At 31.1% G+C, this 25,884-nt stretch overlaps 1 protein-coding gene across 1 annotated transcript; it reads right to left on the bottom strand.

Moving 5' to 3' along the window:
* Positions 1–555: 555 nt before the first annotated feature.
* Positions 556–25,884, bottom strand: norpA (no receptor potential A). The gene is made up of 8 exons (XM_015929573.2): positions 23,416–25,884; positions 18,312–18,391; positions 16,062–16,146; positions 15,844–15,934; positions 15,548–15,640; positions 8,584–9,990; positions 5,726–5,985; positions 556–2,498 (listed from the first exon to the last, which is right to left on the bottom strand). The coding sequence occupies exons 1-8, from the start codon at positions 24,577–24,579 to the stop codon at positions 2,430–2,432; spliced, it is 3,249 nt and encodes a 1,082-aa protein (XP_015785059.1). The 5' UTR covers positions 24,580–25,884; the 3' UTR covers positions 556–2,429.

The raw sequence follows: 25,884 nt of genomic DNA, 5'->3' as shown, positions 1-25,884 counted from the left end.
ATGAATTAAACTTCCAAGGCAAACGATTGGTTATTAGTTTAACTCAGAGAAGGCCATTAAACAGTCGGCAACAACAACAGGACTTGGAGATAATGTTTTTCCACTGAGAAATGTTTATTTCAAAGGATTGAACGGCTGTTATTCAATTGATAAGATAAAAAGTGAAGGTAAAACTAAAGCTAACATGTTTACATGAAACAACCCAAGGCGATACAATTTAAACATAGTAATTAACTTGACAAATTTAATATTTTCAAATAATTGTTAACTAATGTTCATTAGGTTTAACCATTTAACTTCATTTCCATTGTAAAATGGCAAAGTTGCCAATTGGCTTTGTTATTAATTGCAATTTCAAACGATATCAGCCTAAAGGTGAAATAATCAAACGTTCAAAGGCCTGACTTTCAACCTTTTTTTTGAGGCTCTTTAAGAGCAAGAAACTATTGATTGTCTGTTCAAAGGAAAAGTTGAATTTCATGAAATTTCCTTGAGATAATCTGAAAAAATTTGATGAATTTTTGTTTAGAATGAAAAAAATTGGACAAAAAAAGCTTTTGTTTTTGCGTTTTTCATTATATTTTAATGTGAAGGTAACAAAATTGCCTGATTGTGATTTGGTTTTGGTTTGTTTTTTTTTCAATTAATTTGCGGTCCTTTGCTTGTTTCAAAGTGCTAAGTGCTTAAATATATGTATTAATATAATTACAAAGTAAAATGATTTACATGATTTAAAAGGTTCAATTTTTGGACTTTTTTTTGGTTTCCTTGCTGGGAGTTAAAGGTTTATCATTTATCCAAAACTTGATTCTTTTGATTCATCACCGCTATCATCACAATATCGTAATCAATATCATCATTAACATTGAAATCATCATTGAATGGAAGGAGGAAAAACAAATTTCAATATTTACAGGATTCGCTTTCAACAAATGAAAAATAAAGCATTTTTGGGAAACAAAATTGATCATCAATGATATAAATGATGAAATGTAAAATTGAGATCATTTTGAGGTAACAAAAAAATTTGCCAAAATGATGAGCAAAATATTAATAATGACAATAAATAAAGGTAAGTTAACAATTTGATAAACATTAAAACATGATTACCGTAAACCAGAGTTGATCAGTTTTACAGCAATAAAAAAAGGATTACATTGAAAAACAAAACAAAAAGACGGTGAAAAAAAGATGAAAAATTGATCATTTTCATTGTTTACTTTCATCAACTTGAGTTGATTTGTTGACAACAATTGAGTTCCCTGAAGCTAATTAGATTAAATTGTGAAAATTAAAAGCTTTAAACAGAAGCAAACATTGAACATGAAAAAAAAACACAAAAAGCTTAAGGCATTTGCCAACATTAACAAAATGGGCCGATGAAAGTCATCATAATCATCATCACTGGTTAACAATGGAAACAAGAAAAAGTCGTTGTAATTGGATTCACTTTACAATCAAATTGGTCTTTGCTTTTCGCCAACAATTTAAACACCATTAAGTTGATAAATTTATGCCAATTAATTGATTCAATTAATGCACATTAATCACATTGCCTCTAAATCAAAGTGAACATTGAATATAAATTAAATTTTGATTCTTTGGTAAGAAAATAAACATTTTGATAACAATTTTGTCTTTTCTTTATCTCATTCCTTAACTTCAATTATCATCATCATTAGCATCATATAATTAATAATGTCATTTATCATAATTCATGGGTTTTTGATCATAAATATCAAGTAATGGCAAACTGTGATTACAATTAGCAAAAAGAATCATTTGTCCCTAAATTTTGGCAATTATCAGTTGATGATGATCATGATGACGATAAATAAACTCATCTAAATAAACAAATGTTGATTTTAGTTTTACAATGAACAAAAAAAACAGTTTTGCTTGTTCAGGTTGAAATGTTTCAAGTTTACCCTGAAGCACAATTCAATATCCAAACCGTGAGTTAACATTTTTGTGTTTTCACAATAAACATTTTCTTATTCATGGCAACATTTTTGACGAAAATTTCAATTAATGAATCAATTTCATGATGGAAAATTTCATTTCACTGTTTGCCTTTTGTTTCTTGTAACTCAATTTTATATCACTTTGGATGCATCAAATGCTCATTAAGTGAAATCATTTTTTTCCACTTTCTGTGTTCGACCCTTTTAACCATGTTTACATGACAATTAACATTGTTCAAGAAACGTGGTTAAATTGCGCTTGGAAAATTTAAATGTAATCTGTTGATTGTTACACATGAAAGGTTTGCAATATTGAATTGGCTCAAAGCAACAACAACTGAATTTTTTTGCTCATTTTACATTAGAAGTTGTTTTGAGAGAAAAAAGTAAAATTAAAAAGCTGATGATTGTGATGATTGTGATGATGGAGAGATTCCAAGTCTTGATGGTGATGATAACCTTTAATCATATGAAACATTCCATTTTTGCAGCCAATTTTGATTCAGCTTCCACATTATCATACATTTCAAGTTCCTGTTGATATATGAAAAAGAAATGAAAGAATGTGAATTATTATCATGATTACAATGTAAATATGGTTGTGTGAAGTGAAAGGATACAGATGATGAAGAAGATGAATAAGAAGAAGAAAAATGATAAAGGATAAAATTTGAAGTAAAAATTGATTGATTGAAAAGGTTAATAGTGGATGAAGAGAGAAGACAAAAAGTGAAGAGAAGAGTGAAGATGATTCAGGTCAATCTCTGTTTTGAAGACACACAATGGATGCTAATGAAACAAGAAGATTGGGTAAAAAGATTGTCACAATTTTGACATGATAATGGCAACAATTTAATCAGTAAAACCACACCCGACAGTTGGTACCTTAATCTGATCAGGATGATGGTAAAAAAAGAGGATCAAAATATGAAACATTTTGTCTTGTCAGTGAAACCTTTTCTTCTTCCCTTTTCAAAGTGTGCTTTGGTTGTTGATCTGTTTAAAAGATGTTGATAGACAATGACAGGTCAAAGAGAGGAATAATATATGATCATCATGATCATCATGCTAATCATTATCATGAATAGCATTTCTCACATTTATATGTCTTCAGAATAGTAAATCAAATCTTTTCACTTTTTTTTCTTCTTTTCTCTATAAAACATCATAAAGAGTAACAATAAATTTCCGTCTCAAACGATTCAAAATGTTGCAAATCTCATCACAATCAAATACCATCTCTAGCCTTTAAAGTGATATCTTTAGGCCAATCAACACACCAAACTATTGTCACAGTTGAAGTTGAAATAATTTAATCACTTTTCACTTTATTACTTGTTTAGCAACAGAATTGGTTGAATATTCAAGAAATCTGAGTCAATATTTTCAGCTAAACTTTAATTTCAGAAAAAAAGCAAAATTGAACTAACATTTCAAATTGAATGTTTATTAAAGGCAAATCTTATGTTATCTAATAGATTCCAACTCTTACGTAAAATAGTCAAGCTTTAGTTTGAACCTGTCAAGTTAAGCAGATTTTATCTTTAAAAACTGAGCCAACATTTAAAAGAAATAAACAGAATTTTTAGAGCGAAATTGTATCTAATTCATTCTAACTTCAAATAGCTTAGATTAAAGTTACATCATGAGTTAGAGTTAAAAGTTGCGATTTTTCCTTGAATCTAGAAATGAATTAATCTGTAAGTTTGTCAATGAGTGGATGAAACTGTAAAGAAATGGTTTATAATTTCCTAAAGGCAATCGGCCGATGAAAATTATCGCCCATCAAACTGGACCAATTTGAATCGATTTGAAAATAATCTGAAAACTAATTGCCCAAAAGGTGCAAAGGCTTGTCAAGCATCTGATGTAAACTGAACAAGTTACCCAAAGAGACTCAAGACTTGAACACTATTTTCATAATTACTGAGAATCAACTTTCTACTTTCATTATTAGTGGAACCAAATTGAGTTTGAAAGCTATCAGTTTGACATTCTTAAACAACACTAGAAATGCGACAACAAATCAACAAAAAAAAAGGATTGAAAGCACCATGCAAACTGATGCATTAGAAGCAGAATAAGAAGAAACAATTGGAGGCAAAAAAAGACTGAATAATCAATGGAAATGGTGAGACATGGAAATTATTGATTATCTAATGAACATTTGGAAACACGGAAAAACATGGAATGATAAATTTGAGACAAAATAATCACGATATCAGGTTTAATAATTTGTCCAAATGTGAATACTTTCATAATGTATAAACATGAGGCACAGAGAGAGAGAGAGAGAGAGAGATATAATAATAATGCAAAAAAGGGACACAAAATACGAGGCCAAAAAAATGTATTTCAACGTTAATTGACTAAACAGAATAATGTTAACTCTTTCCTCAGTTTCTTCCGGAATAACATTTCCTGTATCATCAATAGTCTTTAAATTATACGCAACCTTTTCTCTCATCAGTCTCATCACTTTGCACTCCTCTGATCCTCCCTCAACATCATCATCCCAGTTTCATCGTCATTTTCATCATCAATCCAATGTCTAAAAACCTTAAGGCATTCAACCATGGTCACGATCAATAACCATTTCCGCTCACGTACAGCTAATACTGAATACTTCAAAGTCAATTTCAGTTCTTACCACCCAATGGTTACCATGGCAACGTGCTAAGACTTGCTTTTCCTTTTTTTCACCTTTTCTTTCAACTCTCTTTTTCTCATCTTTTTTTGTCTCTTCTTCTTCTTCCTCCACTCTTCCCTCTTCCCTCTTCAACTTCATCTTAAAACTCATTTCTTTCTCTTAACCCAACATTATTTCTTGCTCTTATTATCATTACATGATTACAACATGATCATTTGAAACATTATGTTTTTCATGTTCCCATTTCTCAGCACATAAACTATAACATCCAAAGTAAATAAACACAAGATTAAACAGATAAATCAGTGGAATAACAATTTGATGAAATGCAAAAGAAGGCAAAAAACGTAAAGAATCTCATAAAGCTCAACGATTCCTGGATAAACCTTTTTTTGGTTAACAATATTTTCTGCAATTGTCAGGGAAAAAAACAAAGATGGTTGATAAACAAGAGATGATTCAAGTGATAAATTGTCAACAATTATTTCAATGTTCAATTGAATCTGCAGAAGCAACTTTTGGCTCTTCCTTTTTGATCCAATTTTGCATTCAGATGTGAATAAAAAAACTTGAAGGTTTTCAAAGTGAAATGACAAAAATAAGAAAAGCAAAAGTGTAAAAAAAATGAATTGTGTTTTCAAAATTGATAAGATAAACTCTTGAATGAGCATGAAAATTTCAATTTACACCACAAATTTGTAATCTTGAGGTAAATCAAATTGAAAATGTAAGTGAATCAAATTGTAATGGCAATGGTATTATTTAAATGCAACATTTCATTGGAATTAATTTCTATGCAAATTTGAAATTCATTGGAAAAAAAATCAGAATGTAAAACCTTTAAAATTCAAATATCATGATAAAAACCAAGTTACAATTCAATTCCCAAGAAAATCCGTAAAAGTGTTGAATCTTGATTTATTCAAAGGCAGAAACTGTAAAAACTCATTAAACTAAACCAATGAAGAAAATTACGAGAAAAAAAAATCTTATCCTTTCACGATTCCCTGTTTGGAGCGAGAAATGTTCAGAAGAAAATGAAAGACTGAAAATATTGACATTGGTACAGTTTAAATGAATTGAATCTTTAAACAATAAAATCGAAACTTACATTTTCCATTTCCTTGGTTAAGTCTTGCAATTGTTTTTCATGCAACTTCTTCAGCTTTTCTTTCTCTTTATTCTGCCTCATGGCAGCATTTTTACGTTCATCAATGAACTTCTTGGTATTGTTTGAATTTTTTTCCCGTAAACGTCGTTCTCGTTCAGCTTTGTTTCGCAAGGTTCGGTCTTGGGCGACTTCTTTGGCCGTTTCCACTGAAACTTTGGCTTGACGAGCCTTCATTTCTTTATTTTCACGTTCAAATTTTACTGAAAAAGAAGAAAAAATTTTAATCAAAATACAGATTGTAAATAATGACATCCAATGGAGTATAATCCATGCATACAATATACAAAGGGAATGTATCAAATTTAAGGGTAACTAAAAGGATTCTAGGGAAATTTTTGCACAGCTTGAAAGCCAAGATTGAACTACATGTCCGAAAATAGTCGGAGGTGAATCAGAATTTAGGTCACTGAGAAATTCATGTATGGACAGGGTGGTGGAATGAATGCAGAATCCGTATTTATATTATTGAGTTTGGGAGAAATACTTTTTTGCTTATTCAGGTTGATGGTTGTTGGATTAAGGTTGTTAGGAGTATATTTAAAACTATCTTTCGAGTAAAGAGTAAAAAGTCGGTTAAAAATCTGGTCCCTCCACTGTACAAAAGGATATCGAAGTCTCCACTTTGAACCAATTTTTTCAATGATTGATCATCAAAGAAATTTTTTAACTCAACAAATGGAATCAATTTGCGCCCCTACAACCGACAAAGTATCAAGTCTCAACTCGAACAGAAATTTTTACCATGAGCAAAGAAGGGCTTTTTGAAATGAATATTATCAAAGAGGCAAAAGCTAGGGATTTCAACTTTTGGATTTCTTATGCTGACGATGGCGATCAGTCATGATCGCAGCAGCAACAGATTTTTGCATCAAAATGGTTACTAAACGGAAAGGGTTCTAAAATAAATTTTACGATCAACTGATGTGCAGCATTTGACTAAAGCGAAAAAGGAGCTTGAGCTTTGAGTTTTCTAGGAACTCAGATTTCTGGGAAAATCAAGTTCCAACATAATGTTGGCAAAAAAATTGTATTCTAAAGCATTGTGAAAGGGTAAAAATTATTTTGTTTGAAGACTGAATTGTGGACGATTAGTGAGTGCAAAATTCTAGCTTTCAAGGTAAGAGTTGCGACCTGATGGACTTTTAAGGAAATGATGAACTTTCAAAGTTCAAACTTTGATTGCCTTTTGTGCAGAACCAGATTTTATTCCTTTTTTATTTTTTCTCATCGACGATTCTCATTTTAAGTATTTTCAATGTGGATTTATCGTACTCAGTGGAAAGAAATTTGCGATCAGTCATGATCGCAGCATCCTCTAGTAATTGTAATTTAATGAAAGAGGAAAAAATTTGATATGAAAAAGAAGGCAAAAAAGGTAAAATAAGATAATAAATGTAGAAAAAATAAATTACTTTGTTGTTTTTTATATAAATAAATAACAATGAAACTGAAGATGCAAGGTGAAACTGAATGTAGAGTCAATTCCCTGGCGAAGGTTCATTAACAACGTACTAAGGCCTATTATAAAATGAGCTGAATATTTTTCTTGAAATAGTTTTTTCTTCTTGTTCGTTTCTCAAGCTTATCAATTTTGACCTGGTTGTTATACCAATGGCTGTATAAATAGAGATTCAAGAAGTGAGTTTGAAACAAAGTGGAAAACAAAAAGAGTATAAAAATTGAGCTGAAATGATGATGAAGAGGAAAAAAAGAGGAGAGAAGATGAAATGGTGAATAAAATAGATAGTTGAAGAGAGCAAAAATTACAATTGAATAAAGAAAAGGATTTCAAGTAAAATTGAGAGAAACATTTTCTTGATATTTCTTGTTTGCTAACAAATAGTTCAAGTTTAGTTGATTGAAAACACCAAAAGCTCAAAGCATAAATAATAAATGAGCCAGGAAAACGGTGAGATGAGTTGAACACAAAAAACAAAAGTTATCAAAATTGTTATCATCAGCAAACTTATCATTAGAGTTATCACAAAAAAAGTTAAGAAAAGGTAAAAATTGTATGAAAATTTTGAGGTAAAATGTAAAATATTGAAATGATAAATGTTGGAAAATGGTTTTAATTGTTTCTTTTTTTGCCCTGAAAAAAAGTGATCGATTTATGGTTTTGTGGATTCAATTAATCAAATTAACTTGGCCAAGGTTTGAACAGGGAAAGATTGAGATAAATATTTCATAATTAAAAGCAAAGTGAGTTGAATAAGCATTCACTTGATTAGATTAATGTAAACTGAATTAGGTGAAGCTTAATATTCAAGTTTATTAGGTACAATTATTGGTTGTATTGATATCATGAGAAATGATTGTTTAATTAAGTTGAATTGATTGCTTAAGTAGGTAAACGAGAAGGAAAGCTTAATGATAATAATTTTCTCTCTCAATAATAGTTTAATATATTCATCTATCATGGGAGTTTCAAAGGAAAGCATCTAATTACTAATTATATTTTCTTCATCACCATCATCGTTGGTTCATCCTTTTCATACAACTTCAATTAAGAAATGGATTATGATTATGTATTTCTTAATTGTTATCATCATTAGCCTGTGCTCAACAAATTAAGGGTTCACTCAATTTAGGCCCTAATTATTGCAACTGTTACACCTTTTCAGCTTACAAGAGATGAAAAATTGAAAGAGCAGCTTTAAAGTTGATCACAAAGATAACATGAAATAGCAACTTTGATAATCATTTTCAGTTGCACCCATAAATCATAATATACATTAGCTGTTGAAACAATCAAAGACTTTGACGAAAAGTGAGTAAAGAGAATTAAATTGTCTCACCTTCAAGTTGTTTCATTTGATTAGTTTGAGCTGTAATCAACAATTTCTCCAAACAATCACCCAATTGCTTTCGATTTTCCTTCATCAATTCCAATTCCTCTTTTCGATGTCTGTCCATCATTTCTGACCATTGTTTCATCTGGTCGACAACCATGTCTTTAATGGCCGGATCATTGGCCAAATCATTGGTATTTTTACCATTTTGCTTGACTATCTTGTCAACGGCTGAACACTGAGTCTTCTGGATTCCCTGTTTCTCCTTGTGATGCTTCTTACGTAAACCTTCAATAACCTTGTCTTGCTTTTTAATCAACTTTAAATAAATTTTATCATTCCTTAAATTTTCCAATGAAATGGGTTTCATCTGAGTTTCCTCGGCCTTTTCCTTTTCCTCTCTCTTTTTGTCCATCACGGTTACTGCCTGGGTAGTCTGTATATCCGTCTCTTCAATTCCCATGGCCTTCATCTGAGCCATTCGTTTTTCTTGAGCAGACAGGAAGGCCCTTGGATCAGACAGAGCATCCATCAAGTCACCCAGTCCATCGGGAACGTAAATTTTAAGCTCGATACAGATGAACAACATGGGCAGGGACATGGGAAAGTTACCTTCGGTTCGAAGGGAAATGTGCCGATAGCCGGCCTGTAACCCATCCATGGGTAAAATCCGTTGACCCAACATTTTACCATTTTCATCGTAAACACCAATCCGTATCACAGCTAGATCAGGTAGAACCACTTTACGGAATACAAAAGGTTCTTCATTGTAAACCGGGTTAAGACCATTATTGGGAACCATTCGAGTTCGGAACTCTTTACGAATGGTATCGGTAGGTAAACCGTACATGTCCACCTCAACATAGGTTCCAACCTTTTTATCAGACAAAAATTGTCCCGAAATGACTCGAACGGAACATTGGGCTGCAATTACTCCGTCAACTGGTGATTCCGCAAACGGGTCAAAGGTTCGATCTTTACGCCTCATAAAGTCGGGTTTCAAAAGGTAACCACAGCCACCATTGTATTCAAATTTACCCTGATTCAGTTGCATTGGAAGATCGGGAGTTTGAAAGTTAAGGGCAACCATTTGACAGCCGGCATTCCAAAAGATTTGAGGCAAATAATTGGATGAATCGGCTCGAGTTCCTTTTGGATAGATTCGACTGAGTTGACGTTTATTGTAGTTGACAAATTCAATGGCCTGTGATTTAAGGTAACCCAAGGCGGCCGTTTCCGCAAAAGAAGACATGTGAAAATGAATGTTGGTTTCATCGGCAGTTTCAAAACCTTGAAATTTAATGGGCTGAGTGTAGTTAACTAATGATGATAAATATGGATGGACATGGACTGTTGCTCCAGTGTATTGATAATTTTGTAGAGCTAACTGCTCTGGAGGCACTTCTTTTTTATCTAAATCAATTCAATTAATAAAGTTAATTAGTGATACAGTTAACAAGAAAAATCGATTCAATTTGCTCCACAAAACAAGAAATGTTTCAACTCTTAACACATTTTTAGCTACAAAGTTGACAGAAAATTGAAACTCAAAAAAATGTTTCAACTTTCATTAGAAAGTAATTGACTTGAAAGATGACAGACTTTTACAAGTTGATTATACAAAAGATTGAGAACAATCAAAGAGAAAAATTTTCTCTCATAATTTTATTGGAATCATACAGGAAGAACTTGAAGTTATTCATAAATGAAAAATGAACATTCATGAATAAAGAGTGAAGATGAAACGAAACAAAAAGGTTTTCATTTCATTAAAATGAAGAGAAGTAAATTTGCAAATTTCAACCATTGGACTTGATCGCAGTTGAGTTTATCAAATAATTACGAATTGATTAAAAATTTAAATTGTTCATCAGGTAAAGTAAAGCATGGAAAGAGTGAAATTTTGAGAGCAATTTGGAAACACACAAAATCGATAGTTGATACACTTTCTTTGTACATTCATATAAATGTATTTATTGATTGAATAAAGTCAATATCTTGATATTAATGAACATTTGTTACAGGGAAGGAAAAACTAAAAAAAAGCTAGAGATGAATAATCAGCTTACAACTAATAACGATATTTGGTTGAGTTGGAACAAAAAATTATCATTACAATTGAATGGCAATAATGTGAGCTTTGCAAAAAGTAAAAGTCAGTTGCAATTATTGGAAGGAAAGACAAAATTCTTAGTCGATTCAGAAGAGGAAAGAAGAGAAAGAAGGCGAAACAAGTCAAAATGATTGAATAAAATTATTATTGTGATTAGTTTTGATAGGAAAAACAAAGAAGCAAAATGAATCGAAAGTTGACTTGATAAAGCAAAGTTGACATGAAGCAGATAAATGCATCAGATTAATGTGGTTAGCATGGTTTAAACTGGTTAATGTTGATTGTTAATCAGTTGGAAAAATCAACGAAAAGATTAACTCCATTAGAAGATTTAAGCCAAATTGAGCTCATTTTCATTTTATCTGTAAACTTTGATAACTTTACTTTTCCAATAAACTAACGTTTCATCGACAATCAAAACATTCAAATTGATTGCACTCAAAATTAATCAAAAAATGAGAAGAAAAAGTTTCCTAAAAAAATGAATCTTTAAAATGTTCCAACATTTTCAAGCTTTAATTATTCAGATTGAAATTTATTTCCCGAAAATTCATGTTTCTTTTATGAAGAAAATCCAAAGATTTTGAAACTAATCTTGGAGAAATTTTTCCTCTGCAATTGAATTAATTCTGAAAATTATAAAGTTTGAAATTTGAAGTTTTCTTTGAAAAAATACTCCAAGAGTGACCACGAAAATCATCATTAGATTGCATTTCAAGATTACATGAAATGGAGTTAATACAAGTTTTTATGATCAACTTCAATGTAGTCGAAGTGTGAAAAGGTTAAATGATGATGGGTCAAGTCTGAGTATCGATCATTGATTTAGCTGTTTCATGGCAAGTGTAAGTCTCGAAAATTGAAAAGATTCAATAATTTTTTCTCCAGATTATCATTAACTTTTTTCTTCTTCTCAAACTCAAGCCTAAAGGGTTTTGGATTGCAGTTTTTTGTGCCTTTGATTGTCTGATTGGTTTGACAGTTTTGACGAGTTGAATCAAGGGAACAGAAAAGGAAAAAAAAGTCTAAACTTGACTGTCTTAGTAAAGTATAACATTAACAGGTTGACAGGTCAAAATGAAAAAGTTTTGCTTTAGCTTTTCTTCTCATCATTTCTATCATCTTTTCGTCTTGGTCATCTTCATGGGATGGAATTGAGTTAACAACAATTGAATGGACAAAACAAAAACAACAATAATAACAGCAAAAGATGATATATAATAATTGAAATGATGGCGACTTGAAAGGAAGATGATTTACGGTTTAATACTATTAACAATGGTGAATGAAAATTGGCAAATAAAATAGAAAGTTTAAAGGGTGAAGAATCAGAAATATTTTTTTTCCTCTTCTTTCATCTCCAAACTTCACCTAAGGTATTTCAATTGGAAAATGAAAAGAAGAAGAAGAAGAAAAAAATTATTTCCCAGATTGTCCATTATTTCATTTTAATCTTTAATGGTCAAATTGGTGTCATGTAAACATTCAATCATGATATTGATAGCTCACGATTAGAAGCTATTAATGATGAAACTTTTTACCAGTAATTGAAGTTGAAGTGATTGAAAATGAAACATTAATTATTTGTTGCAATTGTAAAGTGAAACTCGATAGTAACGAACAAATTGTCCATCTTTTTCTCAGAATTTTCCAATTCTCAAGTTCGACTTTGTAATCATGATGAAAGGTAAACAGTTGCATATTCAAATTGAAAGTATACATTAAAGTGCAATTTTCAAGTTTTCACTTCATCAAGAAACAAGCAACTGGGAGTTCAACTGGGAGTTGAACTAGGAGTTAACCAAAGTTGATATTGAGAGATAGAAGCACATTAAGTTCAAGTTGATAGTTTTTTGGCTTTTTGTCAGTTCTACCAATGCTTCAGTAGATGGACTAGAATCATTTTACCTTTTAAATGTAATTGTTTCAAGATTTAAGACAGAAGAAGAAGAAGACGACGAAAATAAAAGGTTCACTTGTAAGACTTTTTTTTACGAGTTTTGTTTTCTATCTCTTTCTTTATTGATAAATTGTAACCTTATTGAAGGTTTTATCATTATTTCAATTGGAGTGATAAGTAGGTTGGTTTAGTTTGCCTGGTAAAGTAAAAGTGTTGAGAAATAAATTTGTGAGTTGAAAAAGGAAAAGATCAGAATCAGAATGGATTGAGAAGAGAAAAAAAAAGTGAAAAAAATAAGGATAAAGTAAAGCTCAAATCTAAATAAATTTTGGTTCCCTTGGAGTTGGAAATTGAAGCGATAGAAGACAAGCAAAGGGAGTTAAATAGATATCAAATAGAGGTTTACTTTTATTCCGAGATTTCATTTCTCTCTTGTTTCTCTTTTTTTTTGTATTTTGTGCTTGCTTGAGTCAAAGAGATGGTTAAGTCTTAATGGTGTTTTGCAGATAAAAATTTATCACAATGATTATCATCGTTCAGTTTGAACAGTTTCTTTTTTTTATACACGCAACAGAGCAACAATCGAGACGATACAAGAAAGTTGTGAAGATGAAGGGAAGATGAATCTAGTGCAAAGAAAGACTCAAGTAACTGAGTAAACTTTATTTTTAGGTTGAAACCAGAATATGTTGAGATTGAAAGTAAACATTTCCCTTAGAGTTATCCTTGTAACTGGCAAAATAAAAGGCAACGAAAGTTAACACAAACTGCAAACTCGCTCATTGAAATTGAATATGGTTCAATAAGCGAAGACTATCGACTCAAATTTCATATTGAATTACCATGATACAGATGATGGTGGAAATGAAAGGAAAGAAAGGAAAGATAAAAAAAAGGAAGCAAAAAGTTCAAGAGAAACAGCAATAGACAATCAAATATCAACAATTATTACGATAAACGAAATAATATTGATCAAGATTCGAGTTTACTTTTGTTTCCACCAATTTTCAGCAAAGCATCAGTTTTCATCTCATGATAACTTCGATTAATTTGTCTTTAATGGTCAACACACAGAATTTGTTGTAAACTTTTTTTTCCTCCAAATATTTACTCAACACAAAACCTATTCAAAATGTTGGTCCAGTTTTGTGAGTTTGATTTTTTCAATCTTTTATCATTCAAGATGCAAGACTGAGTTTTTTCATGTGAATCTGCATAATAGCCTGACAAAGTGATGCTATAAGTGTTGCTACATTTTAGGATTGTAAAGAGAAACTTGAATTTGGAAAAAAAGTAAACCCAATTTTTGTACTTTCATTTGATTTCCATTACTGATTTTGTGATGAGAATGTTAACTTTTGATCAAAAATTGATTTCAAGTGAAATTTGAAAATGTCTCTGATTTACTTGAGTTTGGAACTTTTCTTGGAATCAAATCTTGATAAAGATTTTAAACTTAAATCGCAAGTCTACTCAAGATCATTTAACGTGATAAATTTGATGAGAGAAACTACATTTTGATGTAATTACAAGAAATTTTTCAATTTTAATGTTTCCAAATATCACCTTTAAACTTGTTTGCGCCTGAAAATACAATAATTTATACAAGTTTGAAAAAGCTCAAGGCATTGGAAAACTTGTACATTTCATGAGTAATGTTGAGCTTGAAGTGTTTTTTAAAATGAAAACATTGTTATTTTTAGAGGAAAAACATTTTTATAGATTTCTTTTCAAATATCATGAAAGTAAAAATATTGATAAAATGTAATGTTTCAAAAAGTTTATCAAACGAGTCTAACTAAGGAAATCCATTGAAAGATATTAAAATGAAGAGGAAAAGAAAAATTTCATTCAATTGAGGACAAAAAGAGATTCGAGCAAAATTAAAAAAGTACAGTTCATTTTGAAGGAATCTTAATTTTGCAGGAAAACAATGAGGTCCAGAAACAGTTGAAATAAGAGAAAATCAGAGTTTACTGAATTCAAATTTTCTTCACTTCTGATGGAATGCTGAATTTACTGTGAATCAATTTTAGGCAATTAAACTAAAAGACAGTTAAAGGTTAGGCTTGATGTGATAAAATTGTCCAACAATGAGTCGCTGACAAAATATAATATTAAAGGTAATGCTAATAATAGGGAGGAAAAAGAAGGTTGAAAAAATAATAAATGATCACAATGATAATGTGGATTATGATGATTGAGATAATGATCAGTTAGACATAATAATAGTAAAGGAAAAGTGAAAATGACAAAGTCCATCAAAAAACATGACAAATAAACAGGAACCGAAAAGACAGGGAGTATAAAAAAGACGGTAAATAGGTGAATGGAAAAGTTCTGATATTATAATGTTAACAGATTATTTTGTTCAACTGAGCATTCCATTTGCCAAAGCTACTAAAGTGTATACTTTTAACCTTTACAATCTTCATGCTTTCTTTTGCTTCTCTTGTTGTTCACCAAAAGATTATCTTTACTACAGTTTTTGGTCTTCATTTCACGATCAGCATCATTTTACTCATCCATTTCATCTTTTGGGTGACACTTATTCAATATGAAAAGGTGAACACGAGAATGGAAAGGATGAAGTGAAAAGAAACAAGAAGATGAAGAAGAAGATGAAGAAGAAGGAAAAGAAGGAAAAGAAAAGAAAAGAAGAAAAGTCAAAGAAAAAAAGGAAAAACATTTTTACCACAGAGAAGGTCATTCAGTGTTGAAAGAGTTGCTTAACGGTCAATTTAACGCAACTATAAATCAAAAATTTCCAACCTGATAACAACAGCAACAAGATAAAATGACAAAAATTCAAGTGAAGCGAAAGAGTTGATGAAGAAATGAAAATGAATTTAAAATGTCAAAAATGTTTTCTATTAAAACTTTCAAGAGCAATTGTTAATGTTCAACTTTTGTATCATTTCTTGTTTTGTGTTGCAATTTTACTCCAGCAAACTCACCTAAATCCACTTCACTTGGAACTGCATTTGGATCTTCTTGTTCATCATCATCGTCCGCCTGGAGTTGACCCTTCTTCCACAACTCAAGTTCAACTGGAAAACAGAAGAATCGAGATAAAAGTCAGAAGGAAAGAAAGTTAAAGATGAGAAAAATATTAGCAAAGGTAAAGATTGGATCAATTAAGGTTAATGAAGAGGAAAGGATGGGGAGGACGATAATGTCAACCATCGAAAGTGGTTCAAAGGGTTCTATGATGGACATGAGCATTGCAATGAAAAGTCAATCGAAAACTCACTTTTCTCCATTTCAGGTTTGAGTCGTTTGTTTTTTATCAAAATTTTCCTCTTGAGATCATTTGGACTTGGCAAAGGTACATTTGGATCAAGCTGTGCATTGCCATTTAAATTTTCATGTTATTAGCAAAAAGAATGGAGAGAAAAAAAATGTTAAAAAGTCATCATTATCACCATGATTGACCTGAAAAATGAATCGGAAATTGTAACAAATTCTTACCGGATGTGTAACTAAATGTTCTTTAAGCAGGAGATCGCCTAAGATTTCATCACAGTACTTGGCTAACTTATATTGTTGCTTTTTTCTGTGAAAAGGAAAAGGTTAAGAGTAAATATTAAAAAGGTAAAGACATGAACTTGAGTAAAGCCGAATGCAGTTACGTTTCAATACGATTTCAATGTTCAGTGCAACATATAATTTAGATGATCAAATGTATTCAAGCTGAACAATTCAAGTGAAAGAGACTAAATTGTGCCCATTCTGCTAATATGACAAACCTCGTTATTATTGAATTACAACCCTTTAACAGTTACAAGGAAAGTCTAATATGAACAATATCTTTGGATAAAAGAGGAAAAGAAAGACGAGTCGATAAATCGAAAATCGAAGTCTGATAAAAACTCGGTAAATATATAAATATATACATATTATGAGGATATATTTATATTTATAAATACAAGTTAACCTTCAATGGTGTTCAATAATGATAATGGTTTATGGGAACAAGAAAACAGCAAAAAAGTAGAAACAACAGAAAACCAGATTTTGTAGAGAAAAGTGGAAAACAAGAAAAGGTGAAATGAGGAAAAGGATGAAGATCAAGGAAAACCGACAAAAACATGGTTCATGATAAACTAACAGTAACCTAAAGTTTGCAAAAAGTGACAAAAAGGAATTTGAGTTTAAATTCAAGTTTCAACGAGAAAAAAAGTTTACATTTTCAAGACTCTTTTTTTTGTGTATCGTCAACTTTACTGTTTGATTGTTTAACAATCAAACTTAAACTGGGAGTGAAGACATGGAGTGAGTTTGAATAAATTGTGCATAAGATGAGAAGTGGAAAAATATGAAACTTTGAAAAAAGGCAACTTGAACAGACTGCATTCAAGTGAAACAAAAATGTCAAATGTATTCAGCTTTTTGCTTTCCTTCATGACTGGATAATGAAATTTTATTCATCATTTGTTCATTGTTTTTTTACCTCATTTTCAATTGCAAGTTAATCAAGAGATTGAAATAAAAAGTGAATCAACTGCAAATCTCAATTGTCACAAATTGCTCATGATTTTAATGTTTCATCATTTGTTGATTCGAACATCTTTTTTACCTGAAAGAAAATGAGTTTTCCAATCCATTGAATGTTCACGAGTTTGTCAATGGATTGATTGAAATTTATACTTTTAATTTTACCTCTTAAGGTTAATCAATGTAATTAATCTTGCAACAAGATACAATTAACGTTTAATTTCAATTGAAGGAAAAAAGCTGCTGAACTGATTAATGTTTTCTCCTTTTGCTTCACAAAATTGCACCAATTAATTCAATATGATTGGCGGTAAATATGATTAGATAGCAAATGTCAATAAGATAAGATCAAAGGGTCAAATATTAATAACAAGCTGAAACATTAATCATTTACTCAGGTAAGCACAAGAATAATCTTGTTGAGTTAAGCAAACATTGGACGGTAAGAAACAATTTCATCAATACTGTCAACAGAACCTTCGACAAACTAATTTCACCCAAATCAACATTGTAAAACTAATCAATTGCAATTGAAGGGTGAAAACAGGAAAAAATGCAAAAGTTCCATGAAAAAGAATTTCAAGGAAATCAAAATTTTCATCTAATGTTGATGTAAAGAATTTTCAGATTCAAAAAGTCAGTCAAAATAATCAGAAAGGAATAGATACATTTTGGTAGTTCACATCGATTAGCAAATCAGAAAATGCATCAAAAGAACCGATAAAGAAATTCGAAAATTCTGCCGAATTCTATTTCATTGTCAATATCGCAAGATTCAGGTTCATCAGATTTTCATTAAGAGTCAGTTTGATTCAACTGAGAAATTTTGATAACTCAAATTATTGACTGAGAATATTTCAGCTGACTCAAATGATCATTGATCTGACTATAAACTGCTTGGAATATCGCTTATGATTTTGATGAAAAAGAGTTTCCCTGAAATTCATGAGGCACCAAAAAATGGAAAACTCAATTTTCGAACATTTATAGTGAATAATCTGCAGAATTGAAAATTGGGTCAACAGAAGGTTTATTTTTTTACGATAAAGAAACATTAACTTTTTGGTCAATGAAATGAGTTTTGAGAAAGTTTAGTTTGGTACGAAAAAAGAAGATAAAAATTTGTTGAAAAATTCATTGGATAATTTGATTTTCATGGAAATTAATTATCCAAAGTCAAGTTGAAAAGCGAAGAAGAAGCGTTAAAATTGAAAATAAACTTACGAACAATGATTCTCAAAGGAAAGTATAATAGGATATTCTGATGTAACGAAAGCTGTATCACGGATGGCATAAATCACATCCTATGAGAAACATCATCATGATCCAGATTGTTCATCATGATCCACCAATTTCAAGATGAATGAATCCATGGTTACATGGGAGAAGAGAGGAATGAAGAGAGGCAAAAAAGAGACAAAAAAGTTTATATTAGTATCATTTGTATTATTGTAATATTGAAGTTTGTTATCATTGCCTTTGATGAAGTACAATTGAAATTTTGTTTTTTTTAACCAAACAATCATTTTCATCATTACTGTTGATATTGTTGATTTATTGTAATAATAAATGAAATTGAAAATGAAAAGCAAGAAAAAAAAGTTATCAAATGCTTTCCATTTCACTTTTGTTGCTTTTTCCTGGGTTAATCAATATTATCATTTTTATCATCATTACCATTGTCATTATTATTATCATATTTATTAGTAAATTGTAAGCTGTTTCATATGAAATTTCAATTTTCCGCTTCTTCAAATTTTCTTATTCAAAAGATGAAAACAATTGAAGTTGATTTCATTTCAGGTTAATCTCATTATCAGAAATTATTCAATGTCCATAAATTAGGTTTTTTTTTGTAGAATTGCTTTTATTCTTGCATTTTCATGATCATTATTATTTATAACATGTTTTTATCAACTCATGAACAGGACAATGATGGAGTTTTGGGTAAAATGTGAGATTCATTAACATGGGAAATCAATTCTGAAACAATGGCCAGTAAAACAATGTGCCTTTGACATGAAAATTAATATTTATCAATGAACCTTTTTTTGCAACAAAATGTTCTTTTTTATTCTGGACATGAAATTATGATTGACTGAATGAGAGGTAAGAGCATTAACAATGAAATGAATTGCATGATTTGACAGGGATGGACAGGGACTGACATGGAATATAATGAAAGATGAAGATAATGGTCAATGGAAAGAGTTCAAGATTGATGAATTTCCTCGCTGCAATTCATTTAAATGATAACAATTTGTTGAGGAGATTGATTGTCATGGAATGATGAATGAAATTGAAACATTTGAAAACAATTATTTGAGCAAAATTATTAAGATGATCGGATAAGTTATTGAAATTGTTCAATGAATTGAGTGGAATTGAAATGAAACAAAAAAAATTGAAATGGTTATTGAGAGGATTTTTTTGTTAAACCATTTGAATGATGATCATGAAATTGAGTTGGAATCGAAAAATGAGAGGAAAATGGTGAATTTTATTTTCTCGTGTTTCTCATGAGTTTTGTTTTTCTTCTTCTTCTCTTTCCCTGATTCGAAAATCTTTTCAATGAAATGAGAAGAGAACGAAAAAAATAGTCAAAAATGAAGTCAAGAATAAAAAGTAATGGATAAAGAATGGTGATAAAGGTAAGGAATCATGAGGTGAATTTATGAAAGTCATCGAGAGACACAAATGCATGTTGAGAGGTGAATACAAGATCTGGTGATGAACAAGAGATACGTTCAGAATAAAGAAACAAGAACAAATTCCTATCGAGATTCAAGTTTAACCAGAAAATTAGTGTTTCATTAAAGGAGGCAAAAAAGAGGTGAAAGAGAGGAAAAGAAAGAAGAAAAAGTGAGAAGAGAAAAAAAAGAGAAACAAGAAATGAAATGAATGTTCTGAGCATTTGCGACCTACATTCACCAGATGACCTGGGTATAACCTTTAGCATTTCCATTGGAATGGAGCAGAAGAAGGAGAAGAAAAGGTTTCAACATTTTCAGTTTTACTCCGAGTTTCATGCGAGTTTCACTCCAAGCTTCAATTCAATCTTCTCATCTGTTAATCTGTATTTTTTTCACCCTTTTTTTTCTTCTTCTTTCTTTGGGTGAAAAGGATGAACAAGATGATAATCATGAGAAAAGACTGAAAAGCAGATCTCATGATAAAGGGCATAAGTTGTAGTGATAATGGCCTTGACATCAATACAATCGTCTCTCTTTTGTTGCTCATCATCATTATCATACTCCTCATGTTCAGCATGCTCATCATTTCTTGCTTTTCTTTCAATTTTTTATCTCACCCTTTTCACCGAGTTAAGGTATTTCTTCATTGGCGATCAATTCGACTAAATTGAATATTTCTTCCTTTCACCCAAAATCAGGTATTAGAGTTGAAAGGTGTTGAGTTACTATTCAGTCTTTTGTGCCAAAAACTAGTTCTTCTTTTTTTATCCTTTTTATCATTCGTACACTGTACTGTTGTTGTTGTGGATTCAAAGAGGTAAAACTGATGGTCACAACAATGGAGATAATTCCGAGAGGAAAACGGAATAATAATGAAGATAATGAAAGGTTCAAGGAATATAATCATGACTGACCACAGAATTCAATTTGAGATGAAAAAACAACAACAACAGCAAACAGCACAATTGACCTTTTCTTTAATATCTACCATTCATTATCATAATCAGAAAGGATGAGCGAGAATGAAAGATTTGTATTGTGAATGAGTTGAAATGAGAGAAGCAAATTATTGAACATTTCAAGTGTAAAATGAAAAATTACAAGTGCAAAGTGAAGAGTTAATAATTTACTTGTGAATACGGAAATGAAAATTGAGTCTCACACTGTAAATGACAGAGAAGGTGAAATGATGAATGAAAATGAATAATAATCTTCAATTGAATTAACAATGATAATGGTTTAGAGGTAAACACAAGTAATGAAAATTTATCATTCCATGTTGATTAACATGGACTTGGTTTACATGGAGAAATGACAATTTGCTTCACTGATTTACTTAGGTTTTTTTCTGGTTTTTTGGGTCTTCTCTTCACATGGTTATGCTTTTACTGTTGCCTATGTTTAACAATTGTTAACAGTAAATATCAATTTCATTAAATCACCAAAATCACAGAATCATAGTGATTCCAGAAATCGGATTATGAGGAAAAAAAGGAACACGAAATTAAATTGCAAACCATTTGGTTATATAACAGTCTCTCAAGGAGGTCTACCAATTAGGATAGATTAATTAAGCAATTTTTTTCCTTCTCTTCCTTTTCTTTTCACACGGAATTCAGAGATTTCATCATGAACATGGAGAGAGAGAGTAAAAAACTGATGCAAAGGATAAAGTTGAAGTTTAATTGAGGAACCAGAAAAAAAGCAAAAATAAGGATCAAAAGCAATTCAGTTTATCCTATCAAATGTAAACAAAATTTGATAGGAACAAGACTTGAGATGACGATAATGATGGAAGATAAATGGAGAGGAAAGAGGAAAGGATGAGAATGAAATAAAGGATGAAATGGGATGTGAAGAAAAGAATCAAATTTATGTTAAGAATCATATTAAATTCTGAATATGGTTTGTGAACAAACAAAAAATGAATAGCAATCCAAGTCAAAATTAACCAGATTTGAAAGGTTAACAGTTTTGTACCAACTTGACCAGATTCATGGTTAAACATGAATACAAAAAGGTTTGAAATAATTATCAACTTTTCCGATTTTTTCATGTTTTTGTTTTCCTTTTTTGCTTCTTCTTGTTAATTGTGTTTCATACAAGTTCATGTAAATTGGATAATGTTAATTGAAAGGCTCATTATAGCCAATTAAATGGATTCAGGACAAAAGTTTATGTAAATATGATTGGACGAAATGGGATAACTGGCAAGATGAAAGATGATCAACAAGATGATTGGTGATTAAATCATGTTCAATGGTTAACAAATTACAATTCAAATTATCATTGGAATCATCATTAAACTGAAATAAACATTGAATGTTGAAAGAAATGTCATTAAAATTTGATTCATTTCTATGAGAAAAAAAGAAAAGTTTTTCAAGAAACAAAATCTGAATAAGTTGATGAAATTGAAAAAAAGTATCTGATGAGACAGGGTTGGTAATGTTGATGAGCTAAGGGAGATAAAATGTTCATGTTATTATAAATATGGAATAAGGTGAAATGATAGAAAAAAATTTTTACAAAAAAAATGGAAATACATTTTTCGATGAGAAACCTCAACATCAACTTTGTTTTCAATTCAATGATGAATCAACAGACTTTTCATGTTTTGCTTTTTTTCATTATTTCAACGTATTTGTTACTTTATCATTTTTATTCAACTTGAATTGATTATATTTTTTTGTAAAAAATTACCAATTTAATCAACAATTAATAATCAACAGTCAAATGAAATTCAAAATAATTCATTTTTCATTTCATGTTTTCGTTTGGAATTGACATTTTTTTCAACATTCATTAATTGGGTTGGAATTGTGGAAATCTAAAGATAGTTAAGTTAATTAGTTTAGGTGACTTATTGTAATCGACGATTCTGGCCAAATTATAAATCATTAAAATTTCATTTGTTGAAAAAATCGAAACATTTCACGCAAGGTTAACCCAGATTGTTGCTGGTTTATTATTAGTTGAAGGTAATTTAGCTGTTTTGGTTAATTTAAATTGCTATCTTGAAATGTGCAGGTAATTTGGTAATGGATCAATCAATTATCAATAGTTGATCAAATTTAATTTCAACTTGTAATTGATTGTTGATCATTTCCTAGTTACATTTAATTAGTTGGCAACGTTAGATGGCGACTGTGAATCAAGGAAACACAGGGAAACATTAGTTTAATTATCGTAAATCACTGTGACTGTGTGAATTAATCAACAAACTAAGAAGCTAAGATAAATTTAAATTGTTGCCCGTTGATTGGATGTGATAATTGATTGAAATTGTTTTTTGGTGGGAAATGTTACTTGGAAATGCAAAGATATGTAATGTAATATGGTGAACATGTGATCATTATGATTCCAAGTGATTACAATTAAGTGAGAGGTGAAAGATAATAGAGTAGTTAATGGACTGATAGATAAAAGTAAATGGTTGGATTGATTAAAATCAGTAGAGAGAAGAGAGAAAAAGATAACAATTTAAACAATAACAACATTAATTAACCCATCATCTTTGTACGGCAAACAATGGTTTTCATTGTGTAAAAACTAATTTAATGATGTTGATGTTGCTGGTTGATGGTGTTGATAAACGAGATTGATGTGTTAACGGGTCTAAATGGTCTACTTACTTTGAAGAGGATATCGGTACACATGGCTTTACCATGGGTTATAATTGGTTCTTGGTCTTCACCTTTACCATCCCAACAGTCAAGTTCAATGCAACGGCAACCCGCTAAAAGTACTTGTCGATACATTTCAACGGAAGATTTACCACCAAACTGTCGTCCAGTTAGATAGGTATTGTGAGATGAATTGATATAATAATGAGCAAGTGGTTGATCCATGTCCATATAAAAATCTAATCGGTCAAGGAAAACAGGAGCATTTTCATCGGACATTAAATAACGTATAAGGCCATCCTGAGATATTTTACCCTCTCCTGCAAGTACAGAATCAGGTTCATAGGTTGATATAATTTCACGGGCACGCTTTTCATCGTATAACGGGTAAATTATCTCATTGAGTCGTGGATCTCGTTGTCTCTCATTGAGAAAATCAACCAACTGACGAACACCAATGTATTCCGATTTACCCTGGGTAATCGAGTTAAACAGTTCCTCAATATCGTTACGGGGACAAATTTTATGATACAATTTGTAAAACCTATCAAAAGTCCATTCACTTGGTTCGATGACATCGTTCTTTTCGTGTGGCAGGCCAACCTCTCTCATACACTGGTAAATGTATTTCTCGGTTTTACCGGAGGCAAAGGTTTTAGATACACTGCGAACCGGTATTTTACCATTTATGTCAACCAGAAAACCCAATTTCATCCAATGTTTCTGAAGGCAGGTTCTTGGACACACATTGTTGGCTTTGTTATTATTGGTAATTGCACGTAATCCTGCTCTCCAACTTGACGCCGTTTCTGGATCTGGGGTTACCACATGGGTATAATTAATGTTGACCATGTCTGTACCCGAGCAAATGGTTAAGCTAACCTGGTCCAAATTAAACTGTGAAGATACTCGAGAGGCCAATTCGGAATGGAGAGACGGATTTTTGGGAACACCACCTTCCCTTATATCATTTACTTGGCACAATTCCAAAACTTGACCTTCTTTTCCTTCCGATTTCCAATAAATAAAAAATCCATACTCGTCAACACGAAATAAGGCTCCAGTTTCAACGATAATTTCTCCCTTTTCTTCTTCCCACATATCAAAATAGCATCCATTGACTAATGCTTCTGGTACTGAACGACGCCAGTCAAACTGCAAGGCTTTGGTCATTTTTTTGATTTAAAACGGTTTCCACTTGAAATGTATATAATATATATCAGATATAATATATATATATACTTTAACTTGATTTATATCATTTATATTTTATAGGTAATTTTTACGCTCTCTGTATGTAGACATTTAATTTTTATCTAAATAAATAAATATGCATGCATAACTTGGATTGTCTTTATGATAAAACAGCAGAGCGATACATGGATAAGAATCACTCTTCCTTGTTTCTTCCTTTGCGCTTTTAAGATGAATGCTTATGGACAACTTTGAATTGAAACCATAATAAAATTAACACCAGAAGCAGAATAAATTTATGTGTGTTGGTGATACAAAAAAAACAATAACAATGGTTTGTATATCACTGTAATAACTGGTGCACAGGGTTAATATTAGGTAACAAGTTCAACCAGTTTTGTTTCATTAAGTACTTTCATTAGGAGATGATCAAAATTGATGAGAATATTAACTTAGAAGATGAGAGACGAAACATAAATATATAGAGAGAGGGAGATTTGGTTGAGAAAAGATGATTTAAATAGTTGATAGAGATATTTTGTTGATCCTTGTTAATGAAGCTGGTGGTTTTTGTTGGTTTTGAAGGATGAGAACGAGACGAAGATGTTAATAGATGATGAAATTTGAAAAAATCCAGAAGATGGTTATTATGATGATGATTGCGGTGGTGGTAGTGGTGTTGGTCGTGATGGTGATGATGGTGGTGAGGATGATGATGATGATGAGACAAGGACGACGAAGAAACAGTTATTTACATAATATACAGATGGGAGAAGATGAGAATGTTGAGAGGGAAAAGCAGAAAATGTGTGTTCTGTAGTGTTGGGTATCACAGTTGATGTCAAATGTTGCTGAATTTGTATTACACATAGAAAGTGAGTGTGTTTACTTGTGTGAAAATGAAAGAGATAAACACTGATATAAAGATTAGTGAGAGAGAGAGAGATAGAGAGAGAGAAGAGGAGAGGAGAGAGAGAGGGAGAGGGAGAGAGGTTTAGGGATTCGGGGTTAACCAGGAAAAAAAATACTGATTACTGTTGGAAATAACTGTTGTTGATTTTTTACTCCTCTCTATGTAAAGGTAACAACTCTCCTCTCTCTATGGTTATCAGTTAAACATCCTTCTGACTATCACAACCTCCTCCTCCACCATCTCATCCATTCTTAGCCTGCGCTTCTTAATTTCTCTTCCTCTTTCCTCTCTTCTCTTTCTTTTCTCTATTTTTCGAGAAAAACATTCCAACTCGATCAGGACGATCATTTGTATCGCCCTCTGTTGACATT

The sequence above is a fragment of the Tetranychus urticae genome, chromosome 1 (assembly GCF_039701765.1).
Source record: "Tetranychus urticae isolate SD_2017Ah chromosome 1, NJAU_TeUrti_SD_1.0, whole genome shotgun sequence".
In the NCBI taxonomy this organism is placed as follows: Eukaryota; Metazoa; Arthropoda; class Arachnida; order Trombidiformes; family Tetranychidae; genus Tetranychus; species Tetranychus urticae.
This window is presented reverse-complemented; position numbering and strand designations above follow the sequence as displayed.